This window comes from Athene noctua, chromosome 2, assembly GCF_965140245.1.
Source record: "Athene noctua chromosome 2, bAthNoc1.hap1.1, whole genome shotgun sequence".
NCBI classification, from domain to species: domain Eukaryota; kingdom Metazoa; phylum Chordata; class Aves; order Strigiformes; family Strigidae; genus Athene; species Athene noctua.
In genome coordinates, this window is record NC_134038.1 from 25,242,571 (window position 1) to 25,258,062 (window position 15,492).

General features: G+C 37.9%; 1 protein-coding gene across 10 annotated transcripts in view; it reads right to left on the bottom strand.

Moving 5' to 3' along the window:
• Positions 1-15,492, bottom strand: part of MATN2 (matrilin 2) — a 78,673-nt gene that overhangs the window by 18,828 nt on the left and 44,353 nt on the right. For all 10 annotated transcript variants that reach the window (XR_012633099.1, XM_074898659.1, XM_074898657.1 and 7 more), the window contains exons 7-14: positions 11,029-11,151; positions 7,020-7,142; positions 4,587-4,709; positions 2,148-2,270; positions 1,867-1,989; positions 1,387-1,509; positions 1,172-1,294; positions 843-965 (exon numbers count right to left, since the gene is read on the bottom strand). Coding sequence is in view for 9 of the 10 variants with exons in the window: in XM_074898659.1 (XP_074754760.1) it covers positions 843-965; positions 1,172-1,294; positions 1,387-1,509; positions 1,867-1,989; positions 2,148-2,270; positions 4,587-4,709; positions 7,020-7,142; positions 11,029-11,151 (984 nt within the window). In the remaining variant the exon portion in view is untranslated. The remainder of the gene's footprint in view (positions 1-842; positions 966-1,171; positions 1,295-1,386; positions 1,510-1,866; positions 1,990-2,147; positions 2,271-4,586; positions 4,710-7,019; positions 7,143-11,028; positions 11,152-15,492) is intronic.

Consider the following 15,492-nt stretch of genomic DNA (forward strand, 5'->3'; position numbering starts at 1 on the left):
ATAGAAAATAATCACTGTCAAAGTTTGTAGGTTACTCCAGTTTTGGGAGAATGGCAAATAAAAATAGAGCAGCTGCTGATATAAGGAGACATGAATCTTTTTGCAAGCTGGATAACAGCAAATCATAGGTATTTTAAAATAGTTAGAACTAAGCTTATACATTTAGAAACAAAGAATGAAGGCTGTACTCACAGGATGTGGGACACCTGTGTGACTAAGAGTCTTATGACAGCTTATGATCATGATAGACAATTAACTGAACACAAATGCTAGCAGAATATTAAAAACATAGGTAGATTCAAATAAGAATTAGGTGGGCTATAGTTCCTCTACATTGGACTCTGCTGTGTCTCCTGTTAGAAGACTTTGTACCACTGTGGTGCCCCCACAAAGAAGCTGTTAAATAGCATAAGTTTTAGGGGAGCAACGAGAGACATGAAAAGATTATAAAACATACAAAGAGCTTGAAGGAGTTTCATTTGCTTATCATCTACAAAAGAACATGTGAAGAGGTTAAGGAACAGCTTAAGTCATGATCTGCATGGATATATGCAGAACAACACAGTGTCAAGTAAAACTTCAGCCCATCAAATGCAGCAACATCCTGTGCTCAAGATTAAAACACAACATAATCTAGAAATGAAGTTCACATTTTAAAAACTACATTCAAACCTTAACATTGGCTGATTTTCTGAAATGTATGCTTAGTTCAAACAATAACTAATTCATCGAAGCCTTATGGTCTATAGAGAGCAATATTCCATTGTGAGCACTATGAATCAGTGAATAATCTCCTAATAAAATGAAAATGAAATTTCTTCTTTTATTCATAAGCTACTTACTTCGGCATGTTTTCCCATCTTGCCTTAGTACAAATCCATCATGGCACTGGCAAGTGTATGAATTGTCATTATTAACACAAAGATGTTCACAGCCATGACTGACTGATTTGCAGATGTCCTTATCTAGGAATAATTCAGATTTTATTTACTACAGTCTGATGAATGAGAACATTTCCAAAAATTTAAAGATGAAAATTAATAAACTTCTAGTAAATAAAGAATTTAGCCTCCTTTTTGTCAAAATCCCCTATAAGACCTACCTCTAACACAGTATGTTTCTTCAGTAGAACTCTGAGTGCAAGAAAATACAGTGGCATAAAATAACTTACTTTTACACGTTTTTTTATCGTCCCTCAATACAAAACCCTCATAGCACTGGCAAATGTATGAACTATCGGTATTCACGCAAACATGTTCACAGCCATGGTCAACAGAATTGCATACATCTTTATCTGGAAAAAAAATAAGGTTGTTGGTATTTAAAACATACCTATGAATGCACAGGTTATTAAGGAAATCTTCTATTAAAGATAAGGATACTTACTTCTACATGTTTTTCCATCTTCCCTTAGTGCAAAGCCCTCATAACACTGGCAGATGTAAGACTCATCAGCATTAACACAAACATGTTCACAGCCATGGTCAACTGAACTGCAAATGTCTTTATCTGAGAATAGTTGATGATATTTGGTTAAAGCACATCTACAGTGAATGTATCATGCAGGGAGAAGTAATAGCTTTTATTAGTCCACTAATAATCACTGAAAGAAATGGGCAGAAATTTAGGCAGAAAACCCTTCTAATTCTTGGTACCTGAAAAAATTGTGAGTCTTTTTTGTCTCCAGTCATATCAGTTTGACTATTAAAATACACTACTTCTGTCCACAGAGTCTCTTATAAACTTCTAGCGAGTATAACAACACTAGTCCTATATTATAAGAGTAAACTGTTGTTGTATTGTTAAAACACTTCCACAGATCTACATACTGTACATAAAAGTCTATGTAATTATCTGAGTACTTACTTCTGCATGTTTTGCCATCTTCTCTCAGCAGAAAACCCTCATGACACTTGCAAACATATGAGTCATCTTCATTAACACAAATATGCTCACAGCCATGTCTGACTGATTTGCAGATGTCCCGTCCTGGGAGTGATTGATATAAATACAGGTTTCAAATGAGAACATGTTAAAAAAAAATGTAGATATCAAAAGGAAGTTTTTTCCCAGTAAGAAGTGAAAACCCCCTTTTTTCCCTTGCCTGATTCATATGCAAAAACGTTCAATAGATACTGGTCACTCACTTCTGCACGTCTTGCCATCTTGTCTCAATATAAATCCCTCACGACACTTGCAGATGTAGGAATTGTCAGCACTAACACAAATGTGCTCACAGCCATGGTTGATTGATTTGCAGACATTTTTACCTGGGAATAATTTAATAGATAAAAAATTGTATTAGTTAAGAGCAAGATGTTCAAAATGTTACAATTCCCAGCTACTGAATGTTCTTGCCCTTGCTAACTTAATCCTGCAAATAATTTCTAGCACTTGCTGTCTTTTTTTGTTGTAACAAGGAAAAGTGCACTGCTCCAGTTCCAGAGTTTGTAGAATTTCATGTGTCCCTAACATGCAGATTAGTGACCCACAGGGATTTCCAAAGGCACCTAAATCCCTCATCAACATTTCAAGTACACTTTCTGGTGAGAAACATATCTTTCTATCATCATATTTTTATCTTCAATAATGAAATTGCTCAAACCTGAAATAGTTACGCTTTTTTTTTTCCTCTGTGCTTAAGTTCAGAAGGTGTTTGTCATTTTTCTGTAAAGTAGGATTACAAAGTTCAGTGTATGTAGTATTTATGGGTAGCAAGAAAGACAAATGTTATGATCCTGCTGTGAAATTCTGGAAGATTGTCAGCTATAATTGGGCAAGCAGATGTTCAGTGTGGCTTTCTGTCAGAATTTAGATGCAATTCATATTTCAAAATAAAATAAAATTAATTAACGTCAGATAAATTAACACCTTGCTTTCACTTTCTTCCCCACACCCTCTATTTTCCTGCAAGGACTCAGAATAGAATAGACTAGACTATTTCAGTTGGAAGGGACCTCCATTGATCATCTAGTCCAACTGCCTGACCAGTTCAGGGCTGACCAAAAGTTAAAGTGTGTTGTTAAGGGCATTGTCCAAAAGCCTCTTAAACACTGACAGGCTTGGGGCATCAACCACCTCTCTAGGAAGCCTGTTCCAGTGTTTGACCACCCTCTTGGTAAAGAAATGCTTCCTTCTGCCCAGTCTAAACCTCCCCTGGTGCAGCTTTGAACGATTCCCATGTGTTCTGTCACTGGATACCAGGGAGAAGAGATCAGCACCTCCCTCTCTGCTTCCTCTCCTCAGAAGAGTGGTGAGGTTGCCCCTCAGCCTCCTTTTCTCCAAACTAGACAAGCCCAAAGTCATCAGCCACTCCTCACAGGACATGTCTTCCAGCCCTTTCACCACCTTTGTTGCTCTCCCCTGGACACATTAAAGGACCTTCACATCCTTCCTAAGTTGTGGGGCCCAGAACTGCACAGTGCTCAAGGTGAGACTGCACCACTGAATACAGAGGGATAGTCACCTCTTGACTGGCTGGTTATGCTGTGTCTGATGCACCCCAGGATGTGGTTTGCTCTCCTGGCTGCCAGGGCACACTGCTGATTTGTATTGAGCCTGTCTCCCTTTCTGCAGATCTACTCTCCAGCCACTCCTCTCCCAATTTATACTTGTGCCCAGTGTTACTCTTGTCTCAGGTACATAATCCATCATTTGGACTTGTTCAATTTTATCCCATTAATCTTTGCCCAATGGTCCAATCTATCTGGTTCTCTCTGGACTTCTGCATGGACAGATCATTTCACTTGCTTTTAGATTGTCAGTACTTTTTGAGACAAGCAGAATTTTTCTCTGTTGGCATGGAATAACAAAGTAGGGCAGTGTTGTGATACACAAACTGAGAATAAGGAGCTTTTCACTTGTCATAGTAATATCTGGATTACTTAATTTTTTTTTTCTGTAAATGTTTTTTAACAGCAGATGTTGATGACAACTATGGATATTATTGGGAATACAGTTACAAAATACTTAATGCCTGTGTGTTTTTCAGAGACTGATCCATGATTCTTTTTTGATCACTTAGTGATCAAAGCTATAAAGATGGAGAAAAATTTGCAATGAATATTTTCTTGATATCTGCCCCTCATCATAATGGCATATTGTAGTCAAATGTGTAATGTGATTACGATATCTCTTTTGCAATCATCCTTATCCCATGCTGGATAAAACTACCATTCCATTAATAATATCACAAGCTTCATGATGTATAACCCTTTAGAAACATCATATATTTTTGCCTTGATTTGAGAAGAAAATTACAGTTGTCCCATATAAGGATGTAAGTCAGAATAAAATAGTTTTGGATCTACAACAGTCAAATTTCAAGACTACTTTTTAAATGGCACAGACATTTAGGGTGTGCTTAAAAGTATGCATCCAGTACCACTTTAGATGCCTTAGCATATCCAAGGTATTTACATACTGCTGGCAAATATGACACCAAAGCGGAAACTATGAGCTTCTGGAATCCTTAAGCATTTAAAATTACTTTGGACAGCAACATTTAGGCAATCAGATCCTACCCTACAGATTTCTTCTATGTGTGTAACAAAAATCTAACTCTGAGTTGCTAAAATATAACTTACGTTTACATGTTTTCCCATCGTTACGAAGCCTGTATCCTTCAAAACACTGACAAGTATAAGATCTGTCGCTATTTACACACAAATGTTCACAGCCATGATCACTCAGAGCACAGTAGTCAACTCCTGTAGAGTAATTGAAGTTGTTAAAAAAATTTAACAAATAATGAATCAACTATTTTTCATCTCTAGGATTTGCATGACATATAAGTAAGTAAATATAAATACACTGAACTGCTTAAGCAATAATCCAGTTCCTTATCTGATAATACACATATAGCTTCAACAAAATGTAAGAGGGCCTTGTGGTGTATTTTCCATTGATTGCTTTAAGCAGAGTTGAGAAATCATACTTTCCTATGCTTAACATAGCTCAACAGAGTCCATGCCTTGGTATTACAAATGAATTTAAGAAAAACAAAACAAAACACTTCAGCAATGATTTTACATAAATCAGTAGCAAAGAGATAAAAGGTACCTTGTGAACACTCTTCTTTAAATACAGTCTCTAAATGTGAAGGTGGCAGTCCCCAGAACTCAGTTGTGCACCTGACCCAGCTGCCACATCAGTAAGCAGAAAACCTCTCAGGGACCTCAGTGGGCTTTGGCTTAAACTGTTCAAGCTTTTGCAAATAATTGTAAATACCAAGTACTGTCAAATATGGTCCATTTTTCATCTCAAATTTCCTAAGTATTTCTTCTCTGTAATACAAAGACATAGGACCCCTGGGATCCTGCAGGCAGCACTTGTGTCTATTGGATACACACAGAGAGTCACCTAATTTTTTTGTAATGAGTTGTCAGAGTAGACATGTGTTTACCATTCAGGTGCTCCCACAGCTGTCTTAAGATACATTGTGCCCATGTATATGACACCAGAATTGTAACTCCCAGATGTCTTCCCATTAGGAGTGGTATATGTTAAATGCTAATCTCTTCCATTCAGCTGCTCTTTCAGGAAATCCCAAAGCACCAAAACTCTTTTTGTTATAGTCTAAAAAAGTCCATGAGGAAAATAAATAAAGAGTGAAAAAACTGACCTCTTTTTACTACAAAGGAAAAGGGATTTTCCATTTGCAAGTCAATAAAACCCCATAGTTTGTCTGTTTCTAAATTTCCAGTGGTTCTTTTAGATAAATGCCTAGAAAAATTGTTTCTAGTAGACCCTATTGCTTTTACATGTACACTAGTTCTGCTTTTGCATTGCTGTCTGCCATCTTCTAGAGCTGCAGTGGCAGACATAAGCAAAGTCTGTCAAGGTATCAGATGGGCTAAAAAAGTTAGTTTGGAGGCAAAGACAAGGTTAAAGACAAAGACAAATTGCCTTTGCTGATTTGCCTTACTTCACCCTAGATCATTTTTGTGCCTGAGCACTTGCAGTTTGACTTCTGTTAAAACTGTGTTGCCCAAGTGCAAGAAAAGGAGCAAATTCTGGAGCTGCTTCAACCCTCAACAAGCTTGAAAAATAACGTACTTCCAGAATCTGTAGAAAAATTGGCCAAAACTCTCTCATCAGAAGTCCAGAACAAGTCAACAGGCAAAGTGCATTCAGATTCCTCCTTTTCCGGCCCTTTCTATATATTATTTTTCCAGTGAAGGAGGCAATTTGGCTATTTGTGAAACTGCAATGATTCTCAAAGATCATTAGACTTATAAAGCGTGGAGAACTGTCAGGACAACTTCTGTTTAGTTATTAAGGGTTCCCATGCAAAATGTAAAGCTCAGTGTGGGACTCACTCCTGCCTCAGGTAAGCTGATGCAGTTTGCCCTGGGGGACACTGCTGTCAAGATGACCTGTCAGTCAGACACATTTGTCGTGTGACTGAAAAATCTGTCCTCAACACCTAGGGATGAACAGATCTTCCAAAACTTTTCTGAATATGTGAGGATTTACAGTTGTCTTGACAAGTATCCTTTCCTAAGTCCTTTTTCTGTCTGTTTCTGCCTTCAAATCATTATTAAAGTATTATCAAAATTTGATAATAGCAATTTGGCTATTTGTGAAACTGCAATGATTCTCAAAGATCATTAGACTTATAAAGCGTGGAGAACTGTCAGGACAACTTCTGTTTAGTTATTAAGGGTTCCCATGCAAAATGTAAAGCTCAGTGTGGGACTCACTCCTGCCTCAGGTAAGCTGATGCAGTTTGCCCTGGGGGACACTGCTGTCAAGATGACCTGTCAGTCAGACACATTTGTCGTGTGACTGAAAAATCTGTCCTCAACACCTAGGGATGAACAGATCTTCCAAAACTTTTCTGAATATGTGAGGATTTACAGTTGTCTTGACAAGTATCCTTTCCTAAGTCCTTTTTCTGTCTGTTTCTGCCTTCAAATCATTATTAAAGTATTATCAAAATGCAGACTGTAAGAATAAATTGAAGGTGTGTCCTTTCCCAGATGAGCTGAGATCAAAGAGGTTCTCACAAGACTTACGTGTGCAGGTTTTTAGGTCCTCATTAATGACAAATCCTTCAGAGCACTGACAGACATAGGAGGCATCAGTATTTAGGCACAGTTGCTCACAGCCATGATTGCTTTCAGCACAGTGGTCCACTCCTATTGATTTGTGTTAATTGAAGAAATCACATTGGAGCCTTAGATACATACACTGTGACACTGTAATTAGTACACAATGCCTTTGCAGAGCAAGGGAAAAAGATCAGTACAGCTTTTTATTTATGCAGTATCCCCACCTATTTGAGTAACCTGAGTTAATTAACAACAGATAAGTGAAATGAATATAACAGCTCCACTTGGCAGATAACAAACTGGATGAAGCACAGATCTCCCTTGCCAAAAACCACAAAGGGTTTTTTAATGCAAAGTGGAGTGAAGGGAGAACCTCAAAGTCTTGCCTGCAGAATCATGCTTTCTTTCTTAAAAAGCAAGACTCTCTCTATTGTTGACCATAAAATTTTCTCAGAGAGAAAGTATGAATATTAGTAACTCTTGAAATAGAAATTAGGGCTTTCAGATTATTTCATAAACTGTAAATTCTTTTTCAACAAGATGAGAAATCACCAATTTAAAACTTCAACCTGACAGCAGGTTCAAGCAGTTAAATCCTAGTGGGGGACAGATATGAATTATGAGTTTGTCTTAATATGTTCCTTTTCTTTGATTTTCCTATTCCTATTCTAAGTAAGATAAAACAAAATCTGGTTTTTTTAGTCTTGTATGCAACTGGTTGTGTGAAAGATGGAAGGGTGGGGGAAAGGAGAGAGAAGTGTGAATTCTGTTTAAAGATTATATTGTCTCATAGAATGGACAGCAAAGCAGTAGGGTGAGAGATGTGCACTTGCAGATGTACTATGTCATCTGTTCTGTAAATATAGAAAAATAATATTTTAGGAAAAAAGCTTTATACTGAACTTCCTCATAATATTTTATTGCTGACTTGTTAATGGCTATTTTTAGTTACATAGGCCTAGATCACTTTAGCTTAACTTGATCATAAGTAGTGGAGTTCCCTCAGACACAAACATGGTCTCATTTGTCTCTATTTGCAAATCATTTACAGATGTGAACAGGCATGTCTGCAGCTATTTGTTTACACAAAAATATTCTGTACTTAATGTAAAATTACTTAGTTCTAAATGTTGCTGTTTATTAGTTTATTTGACTAAGCAATGAGTTTGCAGTAATTGGTCCAGATTTATCATTATACATAGATGGAGATAACGTTAGCTTGAGTAAGTGAAGCTGAGGTGTCAGTTTTTACTAGCTAAAGCAAGTTCCAGCTGGAACATTCTCCTTTTTCCAAGAGTTTACATCATCATGAAGGGGCTTGTGTAACTTCTCAGAGCACACAAGAAATGTGGAAAAAAAAAGGAAATAAAATCCCCCTGTATTCTCTGTGAAAAACTGCATCTGTTTGGCAGCATCTTTTACAATACAAACACCCACACTAACGTGAATTTTAAGATTTAAATACTTTGGTTCTCATGCAGAATCTAGTAACACACTCTTTCAAAGTTGTTTTTTTTTTTTTTTTTTTTATTACCAGGCTTTAGAAATTAGTATAACTGTCAATTTGGTCATCATGTGTGCTTCACTGCATGTGTAAAAAAATATAAGGCAACAAAGAGACACAGGAAGGCTCAGTATTTTTAAAAACAATGTGTGTCTTGGGATACATTAATTTTTAGATATTCAAGTTGTGATAGCCTAAAACCTAATTGTTCAAAAGTTCTGAGCTCTTGCAACACATCCAAGTTTCCTTAAATATGGCTTTATCACAGTTTATTTTAAAGTAATTACTCCCTGGCCTATCAACTTTTTTAAAATTTCAGTGACTGAGTGTTCCTTTGGAAAAATATGTTGTAAGTACATCAGGGAAAAATGCTGCCAATATTTTAGATGATGTGCAAAATACCTCTCTGCAATAAAAGTATTTTCTAAAAACTAGGTGATGTCAAGTGGGCAATGTTGTTGGGTTTTTCTGGTGCAACGCTGATCCTTTGTTTAGAAACATTCTTATTAAAAGAGGACATTTTATCCAACAGATCACTGAAAGTGTAAACATATAGAAGGGGGAGGTCTTTACATATCTCCACATATCAGCATACATCAGTATCAGTTATGCTACAGTTTACACAGCCCATAGCAATGATACAGATGTTCAACAGTAAGCACTGCCTTTGTGTTAGACACCCTGGCTGAACACATTTTCCCAGTTATTTGGATTGGAGAAGATGATGCTTTAGTTCTCTATTGGATCAGGGATCTCACTATAGCATGACTTCACTAGGCCTGGCTTGTGGTGGATGTTACAGTAACATACGTTTGCATAGCTCAGATCTCAGAAGGGACCCAGGAGCGTTTTCTCAGTCTGTTCACACCTCGCCCCACTGCAGTAACTAGTCGCTGCAGTTCATGAGACACACTCATTTCTGCACGTATTTCCATCATGTCGTTGGGCGTATCCAGGATGACATTTGCACGCAAATGACTCTTCCATGTTAACACGCTCATGTTCACAGTCACGCTGACCTAAAGCACAGAAGTTTGCTTCTATGGAGAGAAAAACAGTAAAGAACTCGAGCCAGCCATGAGGCTTTCTGAAGTAAAATGGCTCAGAAAAACTCACTTTTCTTAAATGATACTGCATTCTGTGCTTTGGACACCTGTTAAAGCTGATAGTGAGCTGAGGATCTGAGAGCAGATAGCAAATACTTGGCTATGCAAGACTTCACTTTGACTCCCACAGACCTGCTCCTGTATTCATCAGAAGTCATGCGTGGTGAAGGAGGAATGCCTGGTGCTAGTCACCAGTGATGCATTCTTCCTGATTTATAAAGAGGGCCTGTATGCAAATGTTCTGCTTTATTTTACAAGCTTATCTAACATGAGCCTTATTACAACAAGATTTGGAATGGGAGCTTAATCCTGGAAACATCACTGGGTTTACAGCCAAATCCAAAGGCCCTCAAGGTTAAGGAAAAATACCCCAAATGGGAATTACAATTTGCCTTTAATTCGCAATAATATTTTTGGCAATAAATATTCTATGCAATGCTGTTCTTTTGCTCCTATACTCAACAAGGCACATCCAATCTGCAAAACCATGAACATATTAAAATATCATATAGATAATAAAAAACAGAATAGCATGGATTGTTGTCAAACCAGTACTCTGTAGACAAAGATGCTTCATGAGAATGCATCTTTAAGACTGAAAGGAAATATAGTTCCAAAACCAGATAAATTTTATGAGCATCTAGAAATATAATTATGTTGCTCCAAGCAATATCAGCAGCACAATTCTCCCCCCAAGAACTGAGTCACCAGATCAGGCCACTTAATTTTGCTGAATATATTCTCCTTAAACTTTAACAACATTACATTGAAAAGCTGCTGTGATTCCAGGCCACTACTCAAGGAGAGCTGTAACATGGAATTCTTTTTAATGTAAATAGTATGTGTGATTGGTTTAGAATCCTGACATTGCTGAGGCTCTCTTTACAATTTTTTTAGGAAACTGTGAAATTTTTTGTGTGACTTTAAGTTGATTTTAATAGCTACATTACCATACAATACTTTCCCAAGTTAATGAAATACATTTATCCTTGGCTAAACCAACTGGGCAAAGCAAGGTGATTTTTTTTTTTTTTTTAAAAAAGCTGTTTGTGTCACACAAGACAAGGTCAGGAAGTTTCAAACAAGTAATGAAATTATTGATTTTGAGCCACTTTGGTACTTATATTATTCCTCACGTTTCCATAAATCTCTTCAGAAAACATCTAATATATTATCTAGTCTACAAAACTGCAAACTATATTTTTCCAGCATGTCTGGCTTGTTAAAATTCAAGTTTATAAAGTAACATTTGTTTCAACCTTAATTATAGAGAAATCTTTCATCCTTTCAGAAGGGAAACCATTCACAGCGGGTTTAAGAAATAAAAGCAGATGAACTTTATTATGTCCAAAGAATTACTCACTTTTGCATGTTTTTTTATCTGGATTAAGTCTAAACCCTTCTTGGCATTGACAAAAATAGGAATCATCTGTATTAACACATTCTTGTTCACAGCCATGGTCCTGAAGAGCACAATAGTCTGGTCCTAAATGGGAAAAAAATCTGTCAGTGAGGAATATAATTCCTCAAAAATAAGCTAGGTGAAAAACAGTCACTTTCTTTTCTTTAGCCATTTTTTTTTCTAGACACCTTTTTGACTTTTTAACATATTGTTTCAAACAATGAAAATAAAATGTTCCTTTTTTCCAAATATCTGCCATACTTAGATGTACCTGATATGTACACTTCAATCACAGAATCACAGAATCATCTAGGTTGGAAAAGACCTTGAAGATCACCTAGTCCAACCATTAATATGAATTCTTATGAATTAATGAATTATTCAAGAACACATGTACTACATGCAGTAAAGTTAGAATCTTAAATATTTCTTAACATTTTGCATCTAAGTCCTATATGTTGCCTCATCAAAATTGCCTCTATTTTACTCAGAGCAAGTTAAATATGATCTGTAATAAATACACAAACATGTTTTTGAAAGCCATTCATCAGATCAAAGCAGGTCATCAGGTCATCAACAGCGTTGGTGTTTTAACAGTTCTGAGTGTTTGCGACATAGTTCTTCCATTTAAAATGTTCATGAAAGGGAAGATGAGCAAAGTCTAGAAACAGCTACTATTTGTGTATCAAGTACCTTAAAAAGAAAATAATTGTGCAGTAAGCACTGGGATATTTACTACATAGTGTTTACCACTATTGATGAAGTCAAAGAATCTGATATTTTCTTAGAGGAACCCTCTGCCCATCACTTAATTTAATATCAGTGGAGTTAATTAATTTATATTAGTGAAAGAATGGTCTTAACCCCTCAGCACTGCTAAAAATAGAGAAACAAATCACAAATCAAATAAGTCACAAGGCATCCAGGCACTTTTGAACACCCAAAAATTGATTACACAACCTGAAAACTGACATTCAGAGGTTAATTATTATTCCCAGAGATAACTGGCTTCTTGAGGCAGGAACTGTTCTTGCCTTGTATGTTTGGTGGGTTAATGCAATTGAGCCTTTATTATATGATGAAAGCCCTTAGCAATAATAAACTACCTACATTTTCGGGACAAACAAAGTGACTTTCTAAGAAAAGCTGAGAGGAGTATTTTATCATTTATGAACTCCATTTCATATATTTATAGAACATTTCCTTTACCAAAGCTTTTTATGACATCATACGCACATACACATCTAAATAACACAGGGGTGCCTTAACTGTTTAGTAAAAAAACCCCAAAACTAGAAAACATGGTTTGTCCAAGACTGCACAGGAGTGACAGAAACCACACAGCTGTGTGTATACCCAAGGAATATAGCTGTATGCCTTCTGGACCTACTCAGTGCTGTGGTGCATTTACCTGCTCAAATCCTTGCTAACTCAAGTGTGCAGGACAAATTTTCCTGGGTAACTGATTCTGAAGATGACCACAAGAGTTGAAAAATATGTATTATTATCTTTGTTGAAACCTTGAGGCTATTATGTTGGGAACACTAAAACCACATTTACAGTCCAGATTAAGGATGCTAACAGAAGGCTGCTACCAGCTACATGAACCCACCACAACTCAAACAGGGGTCTTCCCTAAAGAAAATGGTTGCGGCTCAGCAACCCTACATATAAGCAGAAGCTACCATCAGTCCCCTTGAGGGGAGCAACAAGAGTGGCAAAAGTCCCCTTAATAGTTAACTTAGTAGCTAGGAGTGACCTCTACCTGCCTCACTGAAAACTCTGAATTTGCAGCTCTCTTCCAGCCACACATAGACTGCTCTGCCGGTGTTGGCAGGGTTGCCCGCAGGAGCCGTGCTCCTTGTATTTCATTCCAAGAAGTTTGGAGCAATTCCCAGAGAAAACATTTGTCAGCGATGCATGACCGTACTGGTAACATTTACAATGTCAAGCTTTTCTTTGCAGCCATGGGCATGGAAAGCTTACTTTCTATTTTTGATAGGAAAGCCAGGACTCTGAGAAAATCATGAGATCTCAAGAGCTGGTACCCCAGGCTCAGGCTTGCTTGCTGATGCAGAGATCTGGATAGTCATGGGTGTAAGTCTTGGCTAGTTGGTGATCATCCCCAAGATTCAGTACATAAGCCAAATATGTAGAAATTTATTTTAAAGGTTTTAAATTTACAAACATTTTAAATCCAGTGATCTGAAGTTTGTTTCTTCATGTTTATACTGACTCAAAGGCAGCATGATTCAGAACATATGGGAGCTAGGGGACCCTTTGCTCTGAAGAGCTCTCATTCTGTTTTGACTTTTGCAGCATTAAGAGCTACTCAGTTCTTTCATTCATGCTTTATTGTAACAAGGCTCAAAAGATACAAAGTGTAAGGAAGAGTGGCTTAGTAAGTTTTATTTATGCTTAGATTGAAGACATGCATCTTGAAAGGGGATTTGACATAGTATTTGCTCATTCAGCCCTGATTCACAGAATCAATCATTCAGGTTGGAAATGACCCCTGGGATCATTGAGTCCAACCACCAGCCCTACTCTACAAAGTTCTCCTCTACACCATATCCCCCAGCGTCTTTTCTAAATGACCCTTAAACACCTCCAGGGATGGTGACTCCACCACCTCCCTGGGCAGCCTATTCCACTGTCTGACCACACTTTCTGTGAAAATTTTTTTCCTAATGTCCAGTTTGAACCTCCCCTGTTTGAGTTTAAAGCCATTCCCTCTTGTTCTGTCACTAATCACCTGTGAGAGGAGACCAGCACCAACCTCTCTACAATGTCCTTTGAGGTAGCTGTAGAGAGTGATGAGGTCTCCCCTCAGTCTTCTCCTCCTCAAACTGAACAGTCCCAGCTCCTTCAATCGCTCCTCAGCTCTGACTGCAGCTTCTGAATCAATCTCTATGGCCTACTACATCACTTTGATTCTTCCCTAATTGCAACCTGATGTAATTTTCTCCCTTAATTTTACACTAATTTAAAGCATTTACAACAAAACAGAATGCAGTTAACATGACAGAGATGCACAGATCTGTGAGAAGCCTTGTCTGCGGCCTCCTCCCCTTGGCTTGGGAAATGCATTTAATGTCAAGCTCTCAGCCTTGGTTCTTACCTCAGCTTTGTTATAGGTATGCCTGTGCCTAGCCTTGCATTTGGTGATCCTGACTGCTGACTGGCTGATTTGATTTCCTGAATTGACTTTAGACCTCTCTTGACACTATGGACTTGTCTGGTGATCACTGGATTATTGAATGAGTCTGGTTACTGTCATTAGGGCCTGTTTTGTTCTTCTTTTTCGGGTGCTGTGGGATCAAAGGCCTTGTCAGAGAGATTACTGACCCTGCCGGCCTCGTAGCCATCCTTGGCTCCCAGCTTGCACTCCCTTGCAGAGCAGTGTACTTTCATGTTATATGTTAAAGACCTCCTCCATTCCAGAGATCCAACATGAAACATGTCTGGTCAAGATCAGAGGGGGAATGTGGTGGTGTGGAGTCTGTTACCTGACCAAAAGGATGTACTGAATAAGGCTTTCTACAAACAGATAGCAGAAGTCTCAAACTCATAGGCTTTTGGTCACACTGGAAATTTCAACCAGCCAAACCTCTGCTGAGAGGGTAAGACAATGTTGTGCAGGCAACTCAGGAGGTTTCTGCACAGACTTGGTGACAACTCCCTACCACAAATTCTTGAGGGGTGATGTTGTTCTTGACTTGCTGCTGTGGCCATGATATGACTGAGTTCACAATCCAGAAGGCTAGGAAGGAAAACAGCAGAATTCAGACTCCATATTTTACAAGCTCAGATTTCAGCTTATTCAGGGAATTGCTAGGACGAATCTCCTGGGAAAGAGCCAAGAAGAGAAAGGATGCCCAGGAGAGCTAGATGATTTCTAAAACTTGCTAAGGTCCCGGGAACAAATGATTCCATTGTACTGTAAAATCTGCTTAGAAGATCAAAGTGCTTCTCAGTGAACTAAAACACAGAGAGGGAAAATAGTAGAGGGAGAAAGAAGGACCAAGAAAAAAAAGAGGAGTATAAAGCATTGCTTAGGTACTTTGGGACAAAAACAAAGCCCAGCTGGGTTTATTACTACTGAGGTAGACTAAAGGTAATAAGAAGGGACTCTACAAATATGCTGGTAGTAAAAAGAGTTACAGAAAATATGGGCCTTTTGTCTGAGGGAACAACCTAGTGATGACCAACACAGAAATGGCTGAAAAAAATAAAGCCTTTTTTGTTCCTGGTTCTCACAGAAAAAGCCTACTCCCAGATTTCCATTTCTACCAATACAGTTTGGGAAAGAGAGGAGCTAGCAACTTCTGTTAGAGACTATATAGAGAAACTGGATATACACAGATCCATGGGATGACTGGTATTCTCACCTGTGGGTGCTGAACGAGCCAGGCAATGTGACAC